At 39.0% G+C, this 19,740-nt stretch overlaps 1 protein-coding gene across 1 annotated transcript; it reads right to left on the reverse strand.

Annotated features, from left to right (window-relative positions):
• Positions 1 to 33: 33 nt before the first annotated feature.
• Positions 34 to 17,940, reverse strand: MYEF2 (myelin expression factor 2). The gene is made up of 17 exons (XM_085233547.1): positions 17,624 to 17,940; positions 13,340 to 13,566; positions 12,090 to 12,142; positions 10,808 to 10,815; positions 10,603 to 10,696; positions 9,575 to 9,766; positions 8,726 to 8,879; positions 8,268 to 8,317; positions 8,118 to 8,181; positions 7,333 to 7,434; positions 7,097 to 7,147; positions 6,953 to 7,021; positions 6,593 to 6,691; positions 4,103 to 4,174; positions 3,031 to 3,233; positions 2,870 to 2,921; positions 34 to 572 (listed from the first exon to the last, which is right to left on the reverse strand). Exons 1-17 carry the CDS (start codon positions 17,818 to 17,820, stop codon positions 409 to 411), a joined length of 1,851 nt encoding a protein of 616 aa, XP_085089673.1. The 5' UTR covers positions 17,821 to 17,940; the 3' UTR covers positions 34 to 408.
• Positions 17,941 to 19,740: the final 1,800 nt, after the last annotated feature.

A 19,740-nucleotide genomic window follows, 5' to 3' on the forward strand; every position in this document is an offset into this window, starting at 1 on the left:
CAGGAAACACTAAACAAATCCCACTATGCAATCTTAACAGAGAAAATGGCTTATTTTATTAAAAACAGTATAACCATTCATTTAAACTGAATGACTAGAGAGAGACACTTGGCCTAATTTTCCAAAGGCGCCAAGCATCCAAAGTTCCCATAGTCTAACGGAACCTACAGGTGCTCAGTGCCTCTTCAAAAACCAACAAAAAAAATCAGGCTAATTGTCTTTAAAAACCAAACATAGTAAGATTCAGTTAACAAGTATCACAGTATATTAAACACTATACTGTTAAAGGCTGGTGGGATTTAAAAGTTCCTTTTTACAGCTTTCGTAAGCATACAATGTTACTAAAAATGACTTACTAGGATAGAGAAGCTAAACAGACATAGGAATGTTCCTGAACACAGTTTTAAGTTATGCATTGCGATCCAAGCGTACATCAATTTCTCTGCCACTGATTTTTATGCCGTTCATTATCCTACAGGCCTTTTCAGCAGATTCTGGCGAGTCAAATCTGACTGTTCCACAGCCTTTTGATTTTCCATTCTCCATTTTTATTTCTGCAAACATTACATGACCTGAATAAACAAGTTAAACAGCAGTTATTTGAAGCCTTCAGTGTACTATAAACTTAAAGAACTAATTAGAAGTGATAAAAGAGCAGAGTAAGTATAATTTGGGAAACATACAATAATAGCATTTTTAGACTTACGGCATATTCACTGATTCAGGGAATGAGACAAATCAGAACAGCAGTGAAGAATCCAAATTATGACCCACTCTTTCAACTTTGCTCTAAACTTAACTAAGATGAAGTATGCCTTAACTTGACATCAAGTTGGAAACAAACACCCTAAAAATCTAAGGGAAATTTCCACATTTCATTCACAGAGTCATATTGCCAGAAGAGTGACTAATGGACGTATTTTGAATGAATGACAGTTCAATCTTGTCCACCATGTTCACTCTAGTATGACAATCACAGTAATATTATCAACCAACCACAACGATCTTGTAATTTTGCAAAGAAGTTGCAGAGCAAAAAAAAAAAAACAACATGCACTTCCCAATTCTTTTAGTGTTTGCTCGAGTTTGGATACTCAACCCTGGAGGCAACATGTCTACGTAGATGCCAGAGATGCACTCCACTCTTGAGCACTCATTTGCCAAGAAATGGCAATGAACAAGAAATTCTCCCCTAAAATACATGCCTTTTTATATTTAAATGTCATAAAATAGAAGGCTGGCCTTTCACTGAAAGAAATCACTTTCATTCCAGCATCATAAGTAAACATGGAGACATGGACTTTGTGTGTTTGTTGTTTATATTTGTGCTTATCAGTCTTAAAAAACACTCAACATAATCGCTGGACCTAACAGTAGGCAGAAAGAACCAAAAAAAAATTCAGAACTCTGAGAGTTGCCTAGGTAATTAAGACAAAAAAAGAAAACCTGTTTGCTTCTATCAATTTCTCAGAAAACAATCTAATTCCTTAGCATAACTGCAAGTGTAGCACTAAGTTGATGACGGCAGAGTATAAATAACTGTACTGAAACACAGTGTTCCTATCATATGTCACTCAATGCTACAATTGTATCTGCACAAGAAGCTGTACTTCAAGAATTCTTAACTACTTGTGTGTGTTTTAGCAGAGAACAGTTACATCCATTTGCACAAGAACTTATTTCACATATCCATTCAAATCAAGGCAGGAGGTGGATGGCAAGAAAAGAGAACGCAAGAATCCCTGAAAAATTTCTGAAGCAAAATCAAAAGTGAACAACACCTTGTTGGTTTTAGATTAACTTGATTAACAAGTTTACATAACTGTGTAAGTCTAATACTGAACGTGAATTAAACAACTCTGCTGCATGTTTTGTTTTTAAAAGAGGTGAAGGTTTATGTGATCCTTTATCAGAGTAGTATCCCAGTACAACACTAGGATAATGACTTCCAGCTTCCAGAATTTTAGCAGCACACAGTCCTGATAATAGGGGGAAAACAAGGAACTCCTCTCTAACGAGCTGGTGCACCAGATCTGGCTATAATTGAAGAACTTTCAGTCCTGGAACATAAGCACACTGAGTTCCTGTAACCACTAAATACATTTGAACATTGAGTTTTTTCACAGTACTACCGCAAGGTCTAAAATATTTCTACTCTACGCATTACTGTATGAAGACTCCCTTAGATATCACAGCAGAACATTTTGAATTCTTTCTTTTCCTCTCTCCCAAAGTCAGTAAAGCCATCCACAATCCAGTTATTTAATTCTGAAGTGTTATATTCAATTACATCAAGTTATACCATTCTGAAAGTGAGATTTCAAAAAAATTAAACTCACCCTCATATTTCTACGTACAAGTTGATTAGAGAAAGAATTACTGGATATTCACAGTACTCCTGTATCTTACAAAAAAGAAGGGCTTTCATTTCACAACAGAAGGCGTGACATTACAGCCTGCAAACATGCTTATCAGAATCACCTACTTGCATAAAAAGATCTGCTGCTTTAGCAAAGTTATTAACTCTGCTTTGATGCAGTAACATTACTGGAAATAATGTATAGCCTGGACACACTGACACCCCTACAAACACTTGTCTCAAAATAAACATTTCATTACATACCAGAGGAGACCTTATTCCTATTAAAAAAAAAAAAAAGCAAAAAAAACCCTAAAAGGGTAATTTTATTAATAGAATGGGTTAAAGTTTATAGCAGATTAGCACTCTCAGTCAGCATAGCCCATGTTGTACCTTAGTCTCACATATTCTCAAACCTAAAAATTATTTATAAAACTGTCCTTATCTGAAGAACATCATACAAAACATGAAGTCAGTGGAGCTGAGTAGATGTAAGAGTTGCATACATACCACACTGACTGAATTTCTCCTTTAGCTTCTGCCAGGTCAAGTCAAAAGGGAGCTAGAATTTAAAAATATTTATTACTAGCAAAAGATTACGACAGGAGAAAGCATGTAGCGAAACATGCACACAAAATAAGCTTAGAGCTTCCCTGTACTCAAACACTTACATTTCTCACAAATATCTGGTTGCCTTTAGAGCCCAATCTCTCTTTCATGGCACCTCCCATTGGGCCGGGCACAAATCCTCGGTCTATATCAATGTTCCTGTCCAGGCCTCCACCCATAGCTGGTCCCATTCGATCAAAGCCAGAACTCATCCGATCCATCCCCATTCCTCCAGGCATACTGTTCATACCACCCATTCCACCACCTACAGAAAGAGGATAATAATAATAATGTATTTTATTAATAATAAATGCATAAGTATATTATAAAGAAGTTATTTTTCTTCTGCCACTCATACACACTACTGTCAATTGAAGAAAACTAAACACTCAGCTTTACTCAATGCAGCCGCACCACGCTCAGTGACAGTCTTAGAGAAAAAGCATATTATGCAAAGAGCAGACATGACTGCAAGTCCTGTGAAGAGTACGGATTTTCCCATGATACATGCAATAGAATATACTGAAGTACATTATATAAAGAACCAAGATCAATGGCATTCAAATATCCTGTACGCTGGTTTTTCTGGATTCATAATTAAAAATTAATGTAAAACAAGCTTATCAAGATCACAAGGGACCTTCTAACTCTGTCTCTTGAGATTGCCACTAGCAAGATTTTAGTTTCTCGTGTGCTCTAGCTTGAGGAACTGAGATATTTGCCCTAGTATAAACTTAGTATCTGAGCTTTGCACAAAGTTGAACTGAGTGATAATGTGCAACTCAAGAGATTACGAAATAACTGAGCTCGGCTTCATCAAGTTCACACAATTCATTTTGCCCATTCATCTTTTTTCTAGAACATAAGTTTACTTCAATCACTTCTCCTTCCTCTCTACAAGCTCAAACTATTTAAAACCTGTATGTTTAAGGAAAAGACTAGAGGAAAACTTGCTAAATGAAATTTCACCTTAACAGAACAGCTTTAACAACTATTAGACTTGCAGTCACATGCAATAGAGTTCTGACACTGACCAAACGCTGCAGTACAAATCTGCTGAAACAACTGCATGTACAACAGCCAGATCATTACATTGCCTGTGCATTTAGGTTCTATGGAAACAAGTAAACCTACTCATTCCAGATCCTACTGGGCCCATTCTAGGTGCTCCCATTCCTCCGGCAAAAACACCAATCATTGCACCACCTAAACAGATAAAAAATAAAGTGACATACACTGAAACTGCCAGATAGTGACAACAGCAAGGCACACAACGATTAAGCACACTGATCTCAGTGTTTCCCAGCAATTCTTTTCCACAGAACACTTTAGCCTGTGCCTTGGTTACATGAGCTAAGTAGGAAATACCCAGCAAGTAACTTTACCTCTTCCTTCCCTATTACGAGATGTAAGCTGCTCTGATTTTCCTTCTAGGCAGTTTTTCTCCACTCTGCTAGCAGTGTAAACACCTTAAACTAAATGAGCCATTTCCCACGTTGGGAGTAGCAGCCCCATTGTCAAGGCTGAAGGGTTCATGCTATTTGAACCTTACTATGTAGAAATGCCCTAGTTCCTCCCACTCTAAAGAAACTCATGTAAAAGCTGGAACTGTCTCTCAAAGCCTGTCTTTACTGTATATGAATGCAGAGTTCATAGAACTGGGTAGGGGAAAAAAAGAGAAAGAAAAGCAATACTAATTAAAAAGTGCCAGGCAAAACCATGAAACCTCCAGAACAGTGTCAGAAACCGATTCTAGAAAGTGGGGCTCAATGAAAAAAAAAAAAAGAAAGAAAAAACTGACTCTATTGAAGTGCTATGATTCAGTAAAATAATCCTGAGGGAGCTTCTAAAATTGCAAAAACTCAAAGAACTACATTCATGTAAATGCCAAACAGAGTAAGAGGCCATGCAGACCTCAGAACAAACGCTCCCATTTGTTCTGTGGAACAAACCTGACAAAATTAGTTCCAACAAACCTTGTTTCTACAAAAAGCATTCTGGAGATCACAGGTCTAACAGTGGTACCGAACTGATAGAAGAGCTTCCTAAAAAAACAGGCAATGTTTCTGGATATAGGTAGCATAATCATTTCAGTTTTTAACCTATAAGTAACGAAGTGGGAACTTGCAGATGACTCTGGAACTGTTACTACATTTTTCTTGCTTGATTTTCTCCCTAAAAGAAATAGCTCTGTTTTTTACTTACGATAAAACTGATCAACAGCTGGCTAATTTGGGCTGGACACCACTGCCTCACTATCTAAGAAAGGTAACAGCAGATATTTTCTACAAAGGCTTTTCATCTTCCATCAGATTCATTTTCTGTATACAGTTCAAAACAGCAGCAGTGGTTCCCTGTCAGTCTCTTGGGAGAAACAGTTTCCTCCTCACAGAAGACACGCTGTTAGAGAGACTTCAAAGAAATATGGACCAATCTGTTCAAGAAACTATGGTTGTTCAACACCAGCAGGATTACTCCCGATAGTTTGCATATGAGGAATACTTAGTACTTATTCATTAGGCCAAAGAGGGTATATTACATCTAATAGACTTTTGAGTCCTCTTGTACAAGCATTTCTAACTGAACTGGCTCTGAATTACAACTGAAGAAACAGATGTTCATCCTATGTTGCAAGTACACATAGTGAAAGCATACACTCAATTTTTAAAGACCTTAATTCCAAGTCGCTATGACTAATTTAATTGATAACCTTACTACATACCTACTACTTGCTACACAATTACCAGTAGTTGTAGAGAAGCACATAGCAGTTAACTTTCGTTGAGACTTGTCCAAATTAACAACCCTCTTTCTCCCCCAAAAGCCTATGAGTTGCATTCTTCCTAGAGCCCATCAATCTTAACACAGCAGTACTTTCACAGTAGTGAACTGAGGTGTGGAGCACAGGGAGGGGCTGGCAGGGAAAAAAAGAAAGAGTGGCTCCTATAATGGACTCATCCCAGTAAGAATGTAGTAACAAAGTGAAGAAGGTTCCAGTGTTAACTGCTTCCAGGCCGCTCAACCTCTATAAAGATAGAAGAGCATCTCATTTGAGGGAAGCAAAAAGTAGCAAAAATGAACTTGACATCATTTATTTAAAAAAAAAAAAAAAAAAAAGCTGGCTCATTTTCAGAAGAGGCCAGGAGATCCTGTTCTGAGCTGCATGAGAAAAGGTTGGAAGAAAACTAAGAAAACTGAGGGAACCGAAATCCACCATTTCTCTCCAGTGCTACGTGATTTGCAGTAAGAACGATTTTCCAGCATGTCTTTGCAAAAGAAGGCTCCTGGAAGTTACAAAGGTAGTGAATGAACAGCTTGTTCGGGATTGCCAATACGTTTTAACATCTGAATGATATAATGTCTGGCACATTAACGGTCTGAAGCACAATGCTTTCCTCAAATCACTACTTCTATGTTACAGATTAAAAAAAACATTTTAACTCCCATCTTCAGAGGTAACCATAATAAACAAAAATATCCTTAAATTAATAAACATCTTTATAATAACAACCAGTGAGACAGAGGAAGATGGCCAAATGAAACCGCACCTCTTACTTTTCCCCCCCATTAAAACTCTTTCAGTATTACTGAAATTTGCCACAGGGACTTTAACAGTTACCATACCCATCCTTCCAAAAGAATCTCCAAAACCACGGTTCAATGCCATCTCACTACGAGCAAAATCTCTGTCCATGTTTCCTCCCATTCCACCACGGAACATTTCTGTAGAGAATAATGCACAAACCAGAAAAATTCTGTCATATACATCTAAGTTGATGGCGATACAACACTTGTTTCATAGCTGCTGTTCAGACAGAAGCAGGTTTAATCCACCAGTCAGAGGCACCTTTCATACCAACTCCTATGTTTCCATCCATGCCACTGCCCACACTTCCTTTGAATTCATCTACATTACTCATCTCCATCTGAAGAAAGAGCTTTTAATAAAGCTCACAGAGTAGAAACCTATGAGTGCTCACCCACCTCCCATTCGGCTGACTCCAAATCCTCCCATATTAGGCATGCCTTCCATTCCGCGAAATCCAGGAAGCCCTGTAAAATAAGGAAGAATGTTTTCCTATCCGATATTTAAAAAATACATAGTACAAAGATATTCACTGCACGTACCGCCTCCCATTCTATTCATTCCGCCAAAACCAGGACCATCTATTCCCATACCTTTAAATCAAAGAAACAAACGCCGTTTAGAACACAGGTAAGATCCTGATGTATTTCTAAAAGTGTCTCAAAAAACACACTATGCAAGGATTGCCTTGACAAGAGCATGTCATTCTTCCAAACACCAAAATGACAATTATAAACTTAACAGCTCTGAAACTTAAAAACGAAGAACATGGCTTTACCTCCTGGACCCATGTTCCCCATTCCACCACCCATGCTCAATTGTGTTGCACTAATGGGCTGCCCACCTGGTCCAAGTCCCATACCAATGCCACCAAGACCACCTTCAAAAAAAAAAAAAAAGAAAAGAAAGAAAAGCTATGAATATAAGAAAGATTTTCAGCATAAGGAGATCACTGTAAGCAAAACTATTACTAAACAGTTCCAAGACCAAATCAATATTATGTGAGCTGCTCTGAAAGTAATGCCTTCTATTTTATTACACTAGGCCATGACATCAAAAGCAGACGTCAGTGGTATGGCAGTAAAGGTTGAACCTTCCCACCATTATTCCCTTACATTTTGTTACCATACAACAGGTGGCAGCAGAGGGGTAGTCTGACAAAACGATGTCTGACATGGAAGTGTACATGAAGGAAAGGTGTGTCACTGAATTCCCCCATGCAGAAAAAATAGCACCTGCTGACATTCACTGATACTAGCTGAATGTTTACAGAGACCGAACAGCAGACGGTTGCATAGCAAGGTGGTGGTGCTCAGCAGTGGTGACAGCAATATGAAAGATAAGCCACATTTTAGATAGCCATGGAAATTTTTACAAGCACAAAATGCATAGCTAAAGGTGGCAACTATGTCAAAAAACGCTTCGTAGTTGAGAATTTGCTCTCAACCAAATAGCATTGTTGTGCTCCTTTGTATCTTTTGCAGTTTCCATGGAAATAAATAGGTGGCAGTACTTTCAGAGAAACATGCACAAGTGCAAAGAGTGAAAAAACAGTATACTCACGAGGTAACTGAGGAGCTTTGCTGTCCACAACGCGGAAATCTTCATGAGGGACTGATTTGTCATCCTGATAAAAAACAAGGATGCTATGCTATGATTCCTTCAATACTGTGGCAGAGAGATGTAAGGTAAAAAGAAATGAGAGCAACTTACCATTTTTACATGCATAGGTCTGTCAAACAGGAATTGTCCATTGAACATAGCTTAAGAAACACAAGTCAAGGAATCTAACTACAAAAGTCAATTTAATTATTTCAAAAGAACCACTGTAAAAATTATGTATCACTTTTAGTTTTTTCCCTCTTCCTCAACTGATCTTCAGTATGCCAATTCAAAGGCCAATACAAAGACTGTTAGGACTACAAAGCCGAATTCACAGGTGTCACATTTTTATGTATTTTAAATTTGTTCAACATCACCACAGACATCTTTTTACAATCTAGAAGCAAATTTAGTCAGTATTACAAAAATTGATCTGCATATTGTAAGACCTAGCCCTTTATAGTAGCTAGAAAGCAAGTAAGCACAATTTGCAAAACTGTGCTATAAGGAACCTTAAATAAAGACTAATCCATACTTGGTCCTTTTTTATTCCCCAAAACCAAGGATACATATTGCTTGAACAGCTTCAATTGCTTGTTCAAAGGTGACTGTTCCCATTCCTCGACTCTTGCCATCTTTATCTTCTTTGATGTCTGCACGCTTTACAGTTCCAGCAATGCTGAATACCTCTTTTAGTTTCTTCCAACCAACTTTAAAGTCAAGCTTACAGACAGAAATATATAAGCATACATCCCCGTTCTACGATTAAATTTGGAATATTTCCTACACTGCAGGAAATCTTCAGATTCTCAAAATGCTTGATGTAAACAGAAAGGATTTTTTCTTTAAACATACACACACTACAACAAAGTCAAACAAAAATGATAACTAAAAACATCAAGTTATGCTATGTGTGTCTATTTCACTGTTTTGATTATCGTACTGGCATGGGAAATGGATGGGTTATTGCAAAGAGCAGACATACACCCATATGTCCCCCTGCAGACACAGCACAGCCTCTCTCTTACATTTGTGCAAGTAAAGAGCTGATGAAATAAGCATCCCAACGGTTTAGGTTCGTCTAAAGTAACCAGCAAGAAATAATAATAAACAAATTGTATATTGAGTTAAAAAAAATAATGAAGAAATGCACTTGTAGATATTGAAAATATGTATTAAGCGTATTTTTAAATTGATATATATGACTGTGCAATAATTAAAAATCCATGCCAATTTTAAAATTGGAATGCATCTTTCATATCCAAAACCTGGGTAATATTTTTCATTTTTAGTTGAATATACTGACTGTGAACTAAGATTTCTCATTTCCTCTCCTATTAAAACTGGATTACACATGAATAAAAGATATTTTTACTAAGATCAGGTACTACAGTTTCAAAATACATTTTTAAACTTACATTTGCAACAAAAATAGTGGACCCAAGTCTGCCTGCCTGCAAGTTACTGATAACCTCAGGAGGAATGTTTGGATTATTGACAATAGAAGGTGGTAAATTCATCAATCCAGGTGCAATATCAGGTCCATGTCCTCCTGCAAATTGTCCTCCTCCACGCTGTAATGCCCTGCGAGCATGTTCACCTTCAGGATCCTGCAACACGCGCAAAAATTAAGCCAACTTAATAATCAGTAACAAGACTGGTAACAAACAAAAACTTTCTATTTGAAATTCTACATAAGCCCATCAAAACTATCAACTAACATCCCTGTCCATACCAGAGGGATCAAGAACTGAATGAGCATGGAGACCTAATTCCCTCACCTCTAGAGGTGGGTCCTTTCAGATGAGGGTTGAGTCATATTGGCAAAGCACTTGTTGAGGAAGCGTGCACTGCCACTTCACTTGCTGTACCTAGCCTATGGACAAGTAGAAAAGATTTCAATCTAAAGGACTGTCAGTCTACCACCTTTTTCCAAGAACTGAATAAATTTAAATAGCTTTTTTGATTTGATACCATTATTAAAGCTGCAACAGGACAAAGAATTGCGCCACTGTATATGCTACAACACTACAATAAAAATCCTGTCATTAATTTCACTTTCCAAATCAGCATAAATTCTCTACTTTCAGTCCATCTGTACAGATACAAAGTAGTCTCACAAGCAGCTCATTCTTCTCCAACTCCTGTTTGAAGCAGGTAAGGAATATGAACATAGCAGCAGAAGACAACACAGGTAAGAATATGAAGATAAAGATAAAGTTGTTTAAAAGGAGAATAGCATTAAATAGTTTTAGCTGTACAACACACTTTTTGTCAGATCACTCGGCGTTGTATCAAGACTTTCTGCAAGCCAGCAGGCACTTCAGTCCATTCAGAAAGTGTCATAAAAAACTAAATTGAAAGTTACACAACTAAGACACTCACGTCACTAGAACAGAAGACTATCTTCAGAATTTTGTATTAAAAGCAACAACAGTAATCATACCTCTTTAATATTCAGTGGTCTTCCACTAAGATCATATTTGTTCATAGTTTCTAACGCTTTCTTAACAAATTCTTCATCTTTGAATTCAACCACACTTAGAGGGAACAAAAACATTTGGAGTATTAAAATAAAGTATAAAAATATTAAAATTGACAGAATGCTTGGTTAATAGTGCATTTATGTGCACATAGAAAGAGAAACTTACCCACAACCCTACAGCCACGATGATTTGTAATTATATGCAAAGAGGAAAGAAAAAAGAAAAGTCAGTCAGCACGTATGTTAGTGTATTATAGATTAAAGATCCTGTTAAATAACTATTCATCAAGTTATTTTCAGCTTCAAAATTTATAATAAACGATCTTTACTGGTAGCCAAGCTGAATTTCTCCTCCTTTCTCAACATACATATCATTCAAATGCATTATACTATATTTGGTTCTCTTTGAGCCAAACCAGAATTGAACTATAGAAAAATGCCACACAGATCTGTGTAAGGAAAACTGGGGGGGAGGGAGGGAAGGGGTGGAAGGAAAAAACACCCAGAACATAACCAAAAACCAATCAAAACACTCATTGTGCCATTAAACACTGCCCACTGACTGCAAAATTCAACTCCACATACACCAAATGTATAAGAACAATGAACAAGGTGTCTGCATACCTTTTCAGTATTACTAACATACTTGAGAGATTACTTTGTAAAAAGGTAACATTTTTGGCTGCACCAGAATCCTTCTAATAAACCAGAGAGTTTAGGATTGCTTTAAGTGAAGCAAAGCTGAAAGCATGAATTCTTTTTAGCAAGCGTTGAAGAAAGTCATTTACAACTACTGTTACAACTTCAGTAAAGACTCAAACCTGCGTTTCTCATGTTCTCACTGCAGGTTTGGATCTACTGTTGGCCAAACTTTAGACTCGTTTTAAGACAGAGGAGCTTTAACAATCTTCACTTTTAGTACCTCATTGCTGCTGGTACTCTGTTGGTTACCAACCATCACCACCCATTTAGTTTTTAAAAAAGCAAATGCATTAATCCAGTGTTTAGAGTACCAACCATACAAAGCTGTCAAATCAGGCACTTCAAACGGTATATTCTTAACTAATATTTTATACTTCTTGTCCCAAGAAGAGAATGCTACACTAATAACATTTTTTAAAAAAAATCAGCAATTTACTGAGCATCCTTTAATAAAAGGGATTTGTACCAAAACAAAGATGTTGGCTAAAAAGAAGAGTTAAGAGTAAATGCCATTTGTTAACATTTACAGAAGTATTTTGTCCTTTACAGCCAGCTAGTTTGAGTTGTTGTGCTAGTTGAGTTGTGAATGCGTCAGACTATTTCTAATACAGAAACCTCAAAGCTATCTTAATGAAATCAGTGTGAAAATGAAACTTACTTTCCAATAACTGGTACAGGTATTATACAAAAATAAAACTGCTGAGGAACTTTTAAACCTCTAGCAGATTGTTGCCCACGGCACTTACCCTTGATTTTCCTTCAGCATCCTTAAACAGCTCCACGTATGTAACCTCACCAACTACATAAGACATACAAAGGGAAAATACCAAGAGACAATGCATTTAAACACCAGCATCTTTCTTTTCTGTGCCCCTGTGCACAACTCTACAGAGAAACACCTATTATTCACCAACAATCAAAACCAGACCAACATACCTCCTGTCAAAGGCTATATAATTTAGCTAATTTTCAGAAATATGCAGCAGCCACATTCTCAAAATCTAAAAACAAACAACTATATTTAACCTAATTCATACTACAGATCATATTTTGGCCAGTATGATATAGTTGGTGAACAAATTCAGATATACACAGTCCCTTAACCTAACAAATGAAACGTCAACGTTCACTGAAAAGTGTAACATTTGTCATCCTACTCACAACACCTGTTTTAAGGTGACTTTCTACCTGAATATCTTCAATCATAAGTTTGCCTTCAATAATAACCAAATTTACACATCAAATATTTCACAGCAAGCCACTCACTTTCTAAAGTAGGAAGTTTCAGTAAGTAAACCAATCAAATAGTCACGTCACCTTACAACAGATACACCAGCAGTTACAGAAGGGGTTTTTGGGCATTTTTCACAGCCTAAAAGCCAGGTGTGCTTTGCATTACTTTTGAAGAATCTATTTTTTCAAGAAAGAACACAGAACTAGCTTTTTGCAGAAGTCAAATGTTAGCATTAGATTCCCCAAAACTTGCAATAAAAAGTCCGGGGTATTAAGATCACTCTATCAGAACTGCAACAATAATAACAAGCTTTTAATATAAATCTCCAGACAAACAGTCGTGGCAGTAGTGACAATGCAGACAAAGTTAATGCCACAGCCAGATTCCACCAAAAAATACAAAACAACTTTTGAAAGACATCCTTTATTATATGTTAACACACTAAATGTGTTGCTTAGATGCAGTAGCCCTTTAAAAAAAAAATCTACGAGACTACAACTAAATGAAACAATCTCTTTAAGAAGACATGAGGTCATGCATATACTCTCTACTGTCACACCAGAATGGCAGAAGATTGTGAATACCTTGTTTACCAGTCCTACTCTGCAATGCAATTGTCTCGGATGAAAGAGGGGGAAGGAAGATAGATGTACCAAGTAGAGGCCAAAAAAAAAAAGTCAAATCAAATCTGTGTGGCTCAAAGGACATATACATTGTATTTCCTCCCTTTCTACATGGAGTGCATTATAAGGAATAAGTTACCTTTCTCTCTCATAAGATCTTTAATAGCTTGCCATTTCATGTCATATGGGATGTTGCTAATGAAAACTCTATTACGATTAATAGCCTTCTTCTCTGCACTGCCTGTGTTCTTCTCCTTTGAATAGGGGTGGAATCTATTCTTGTTTCCAAGAGAAGGGATTGCCTTCGGTTTTGTATGCTTCTCTTTCACTGGTGCCTTCTCTTCTTTTGCCGTCTCATCATTATCCCTACATTCCAAATAAATACATAAACAAACATTAGTCTCACCTCGAATTACAAAAAAACTACACAGCAGCAACACATCCAGCTCTATAACTCTATGCTATCAGAACTCCCCGGATGTTGCCCTCCTTTTAAATTTAAAACAATACATCAATTCTATCAGTGTAGTTTCAAAATAGGTTGCTTTACCTAGAACAAAAATCAATGTTACAAGAGAGCGAGGCACTATTATAAGTTCAGAAATCACATCTTGCTACTTCAGTTACATCCCTTTTCCATGAAGTCTGTCAATACTGAGGAACACGGTGCTATAAAACTACTACAAAGATCAAAATTCAAGAAATCAGATGAAAAATAGCCTACAGCATCCATACTTTGGTACTTCAAAGAACTTCAACTCATACTTGGCAAAGTTGCATGATATTTGCCACAGAAGAGTTGAAATAATCCAATTTATGGAACAGCTTGGAATACTTCATTCAGTGTATTAATAAATACATACAATCGACCCTGGCAGGCAAATTACCTTTTATTTCGCACACAAATACTTTTTATCCACAAATTCTGTCTGACTGCTTTTAGAGAAATTAGAATTTAATTCAGAACAAATACTCTTTTTATTTCCACTGCTTAACACTACTATAACTTGAAAACATTCTAAACGCATAGGAAATAGGTTTATTAAGACATGCTTTGCCTCTAAGACTAATTAAGTCACCAGGAATCATCCATTAAAAACAACAAAGATTTCTTTCTTGCCCTCTGTCTTTCAAAAATGGAGCAACAACAGCTGCCTTCCTTTTAAAAACGTTCGATTTTTTAGATGAAAACCCCAGGACAGGATGCTTCCTCTCCTCTCACGCAGCACATTTCACAACTTCGGTACAACTGTATTCTATGTACAGAACTAGATAAAACACCCACACCAAAAGCCAAACGTCTTCAGCACTTGAGAAAGTGTTACTATGGTGAGGTGGAGCACGCTAACAGAGGATCAAGGTGCCCAAACCACTGCACTGAAAGCCTCCAGTAATGAAGCCAAACAAACACATCCACTAAGCAGATGCTGTATGTGACTCGATCAAATCTCACTGCAGTTAACAATAATCTTGAAAGCATGTGCAAGAGGACTTTTTATATTAAAGAGCTGTCACCAGCCACTCAAAGTAGAACAAGAACATGGCAGTGTCCCACAGAAGACTGTTACAGAGACGGACGGTGAACACTCTTTCTTAATTAACAGCACTTTCTTTACAATTCCTCCTGCTTTTCAGAAGGCTTTGCTTTGATTTCATTTTGACTACAGGTGGTTTCTAGTGTAAAATGAGCCAAACAAAACAAGCATTTTCATTTTACAACCATAGCACATGGCAAGATTGCCAACCTTTATGTATTGAAATTATTATTTTCAGCTCTTTTTGCATAATTATTAACAGTAAGTGACAGTTTTGCACTCAGAACATATGCAAATGGCCTTTCATTAAGTTAAATGTATTATCTACTCAAAGTTGGACACCTTTCAGAGAGGAATAACTTCAAACATGCACATTTTTCCTCTCACAACTTTTTCTCAAATTTTGAAGTACTCATATGATATTAACCTCATACTCCTTGTGTTTACTAGTGGATTAAAAGAAGATTAGCAACTGAGAAACGCAAGGACACCACTTGGGTTAAGTATTTGTAAAATTTAAAACATTCAAGTCAACAACACATTATCTAGCTCAAGCATTCTCCAGCTTCCACTGCACCACCACTCCTCCACACCATCCTGTCTGCTATGGCACTATATCTCCTGTGTGGCTGTGTAATGAAGTGAAATGGGTGGGACAATGCAGGGAACAGGTAGGAGCAAGGGGGATCCAAGAGGGAGAGAGTCGGGTTTCAGCTTTCCAGTCAGTTCCTGTTCATTCCAAGGCAGTTCCACTCGTGAAGACAAAACTGATGTACTGTGATACCCTCAGTAAAACCAGAGCTCTTCCTTGGTTTTCAGGATTAGACCAACAGATTCTCTTTAGCCTTTTAAGTTCTTTCCTGCTTAAAGGATTATGAAACAGCCCCGGCATGTTTAATGTCATACACAGGAAGTGCCAGGTCTCCAAAGAGAGAATCCACTGGCTCTATGACAACTGACTGTATGAACCAGTAGGAGAGCAGAGAGGACGCAAGCCTTGCATAAATTCTTAAATCTGGGAAACAGAAGTCGCTTCATTTAGTCTAGGAATCACAACCAGTCTCCTGAAAATAGAGATTAAAAAAAAAAAAAAAAATCAATCCTTACAAAATTCATCTGCCAAAATCAATGGGCAAGTGAACAATCTGGAGGTAGAGTCCGTTTTGTGGTTGCAGCTCTCACATGAAAAGTACTTTCAGTAAAAGAAGACATTCAAAACAATGTCCCCTTCATTACCTACAAGCCACAGAAACGACAGGCTCGGAAACTATAAACTGCCATTATCTCAAAGAAAAAAACAATAGTAATTTTTACTCTTCACCTTTTGTATTAATCAAATATTTAATATGTTTACTTCCTTCCTCTGCTCATAAGCATCTGTATAGCCATACAGATAACAGAGAGATGGAAATGCAGAGTCCACAATTGAACATGTGATTCTAATACACATGCATCAGTTTGAGTTTGTTGTGTTCAACAGATCCTCTTCTCAAGACAGTAAATTTAGGGAGGTGGGCAAGCTGAAAGTTAGATTCCTCTTCAACTCAACCTGAGCGCTAAGCAAACCTGGCACTAAAATACACTTCTAGGCAGCACATTTCAACTCCACAATGATGGCTTCACCCTTTGTACACCTGTTTCATGAAAGACTGGAAACTGTACACAAAACACTAAGATTTGAAACTCTGTTACCAAGAACGTCCTGTTATTTTCAGTCTAGATCCTGTTGATTCCTATCTTGCATACTGATAGAGATTTTTTATTTGCATGCAACTAGTTCTAAAGGGAAAATAATAAAACTGCTGAATGGAGAAGGGACGCGTAAAAATAATTTTAACAGTAGCAATGCCAACAGGTAATAAAATACTTCATGCCTTAAAGAATGCAAAAAGGTCACAATCTTCTGGTCAAGGTAGAATAATTAAGGCACTCTGAATGCTGAGGGTCAGATTCAGGGGAAGTAAAAAAAACAGAAGAAATGTTGTTTTACTGAAATGCAGAGCTCTGAATTTCCCTGAAAGTCAAGTAAAGGCATGGAGCATGCCTGGGCTGCACAGAGCACATTAAAAGACCCCAGATTCCAACAGCCTTGATGTATTCTAATATAAGGCCTCCTAAAACATATATTTTGCCTGTAAGATGCAAACGAGGTTGTAAGAGGAGCTGAGACTTCAATAATAAGAGGCCAAAATCTACTTCATCTAAAGAATTACAATCCTTGAAGCCTGACATCAAAAGCAAGCAAACCCACACAAGGCCATTTACTGCTTTTTTCTGGAGACCTGGCATTTCTGGCTCTCCTGCACTATGTTCCTTCTGGACTTACAATAAAAGAGACAGCTTACATACTTCGTATATGCTTGTTTTGTTCTTTACAAGTAAAGTTTGTGGGTTTCTTTGCATGTTGTGTAAAATAAGTCACCACAGGGCTTTCTGAGCATTTCCACAAAAACAAACAACAACAACAAAGGAGAAGCCCAAAGTCTTTACAAAGCACAGTACAGCACGTCTGGAAAAGCAAACACAAATATAAACGTCCCAGCACACTTCTGGACACGGCTCCCGCCACACCGTGCCGGGCCAGAGCCCATCTCAGCACCCCGGAGGCCCGGCCCACCACTCGGCCTCCAGCCCCGCACCGAAGCTCCCCGGACGGACACCCAACGAGATCACCGAGGCCCCAGCCGCCTCACACGTATGGCGGCTCTCTAGCCCCGGAGCGGTCCGCGGCGGGGGAGGAGCCCGGCGGGTTGCGGGGAGGAGAGGCCCAGCCGCCTGCCAGCCCCGTTCCCGCCGCCGCGGCCTAGGCGGGCCCGCCACACCCCGCACCCCTCGGCCGCGCCGCCCCCCGCACCCTCCGGCCCGGCCCGGCTCGGCCCAGCACACACATTTTGACGCCATTTGCGCTGCCCCCGCCGCTCTCGGTCGCCGCCGCGGCCTCCTCACGTTGCGGCGGCTGTTGTTGCGGCTGCTGTTGCGGTGGCGGTTGCTGCTGTTGCGGTGGCTGCTGGCCGGCGACGGCGGCCTCCTCCGCTCCCCGCTGCAGCGCGGCGGCCACAGCCTCCGGCTTGTCGTTCTCCGCCATTTCGTGGCCGGGCCGCGGCCCCGCTACGGTCGGTTTGAAAACGGCCCGGAGCGCCTCGGCCTCGCCGCGCCGGGCCGGCCAAGTCTCGCGAGAACGAGTTTGCGGCGGGGGAGGGGACGCTGCGGCTGCTTACGGCGTTGCCGTGGCGACGGCGGCCAGGCCCGCCCCGCCTCGCCAGGCCCGGCCATGCTTCCATAGTCCCGTTTCTCTGTCACATCTGGACAAACGTGGGTTTTGGAAGTAAATTCTTTATGAGCTTCCAGGACTCCTTTTTGTCCCTCAGTCCTCACACATGTGTTGGTAACACCTGAGATCTTCAAATGCTGTGAAACCCCCTCCCTCATAACCCAGTGAAGGTTAAAAAGTTCACGTTGAAGAGTTCAGATGAGAGGCGCGATGCTTTGTGTTCACACATTAATTAAAAAAAACAACGCGGTATTTGTGACAATCACAATAACTGAAATAGTTAATTTTTACTTTAAATCGCTGTCATTACCTTTTACAGCCCTCGGTTCTACAAGATGAAGGGAAGCAATTCCCAAGCCTAAGTGGCTGTGCTCTGCTACTGAAAGCCCTGCCCAGCTCTGCTTTGCATCTTCAGTGTTGGAATCCCACGCTCAGTGGGATCTCCGTGTTGGTTTTAATTTTGTTGGAATTTAAGCCATGATCAAAAGCAGTCCAGCAAGAGTTTCATCAGGTGGCAATTGCAAAAAAAAGTATCTTCCTGAAAGTCAGTTTGTACGTGATGTGAGAGAATGGCACTCCTCAGATTCACATATTTACATCTTGAAAATGTTTTCTATGGAAGATTATTTTCAGTTATTGTTCCCACCTACGTGACGCATGTATGGTGAAAATATGTATTGCACATATTTTTTCCTGTTTTGTTTGCTATGGCACCAAAACATGCTTAGCATTTTCTAAACGCTGTCCCTCCACTAGAAAACCCTGAGAATTGCTTTTAACAACAAATATGCTTCTGAAACCAGTTATCATTTGCAGTTCATTTAAAGATTCCTTTCTGCAAAGCCACAAGTATTTCCAAACCAGTTTGCCTTGCCTAAGGCTGCACCTAACAAACACTGCTTTACACCGTGCTTAAAAAAGAAATAACTACTCTGTAAATGAAACCCTCTTTTACAGAGGTGTTTACTACAGGACCTGAAATAAATATCTTCCCTAAATGCTCTCTTTTGCAATTAAATACTATCTTCCTAGTCTGGGAAATGTGGTGGTTTTTAACTCCGGAAAAGAAAATATTTTACACTTCAAAAGGGCAAACTATCAAATGCAACAGCCTGTGTGCCTGCAGGCATCTTCTAGAGATGCACAGCTGAGCCCAGCTATTGCACAGCTAGAGCCCACCTACTGCACAGACCTTCACACCTGCAGCTGCGGTGGCGAATGCTCCCTCTCACAGAGAAGTTTGCCGCCTTCAACTTTCTTCCTCCCCCGACCAGAATAAATCAACAGCACTTACTGACTGAGCTCCCCCAGATAAAAGCGTACAGATGCCTGATACAGAAATGAAACTGCATGCTGAGGCTTTAGTTCAGTGTGTTGTATACTCATAATCAGAAAAACAGCGCAGCATCCTATGCCCAGAACTTGGGATCAGTGACACGGGAGACATGCCCTTCTCGATCTGCAAGAATATAACCACTTTTTCCCCTAACAGGGGTTTAAATCTCCCTAGACATCATCATTTTTTCCCAGTGTTATGCAACCCTTAACCACAGCTTGGGAGCCTAAATTAAATCATTTATTTTTTTAGAAGGCTGCATAACAACATCAGACAATGATAGCAGTTTTACTGGTCCTATATTGAAACAATTCACATCATCCCCACTCTCCCCAGATCATTACTTTAGCTACTGAAATTACTATGGAAAACAAAACTGTGCAATCTGCACATTGGTC

The sequence above is a fragment of the Meleagris gallopavo genome, chromosome 12 (assembly GCF_905368555.1).
Source record: "Meleagris gallopavo chromosome 12, MGAL_WU_HG_1.1, whole genome shotgun sequence".
NCBI lineage: Eukaryota > Metazoa > Chordata > Aves > Galliformes > Phasianidae > Meleagris > Meleagris gallopavo.

Bases quoted from the DNA above. Each gene is read 5' to 3' on its own strand.
- MYEF2 (XM_085233547.1), bottom strand. From the start codon at position 17,820: ATGGCGGAGAACGACAAGCCGGAGGCTGTGGCCGCCGCGCTGCAGCGG. The intron at 7,435-8,117 runs GTGAGTATACTG...TTTTTTTTGAAG, and splicing joins CAAAGCTCCTCAGTTACCTC to GTGGTCTTGGTGGCATTGGT. The intron at 6,692-6,952 runs GTGGGTGAGCAC...TATTCTCTACAG, and splicing joins TGGAGTCAGCCGAATGGGAG to AAATGTTCCGTGGTGGAATG.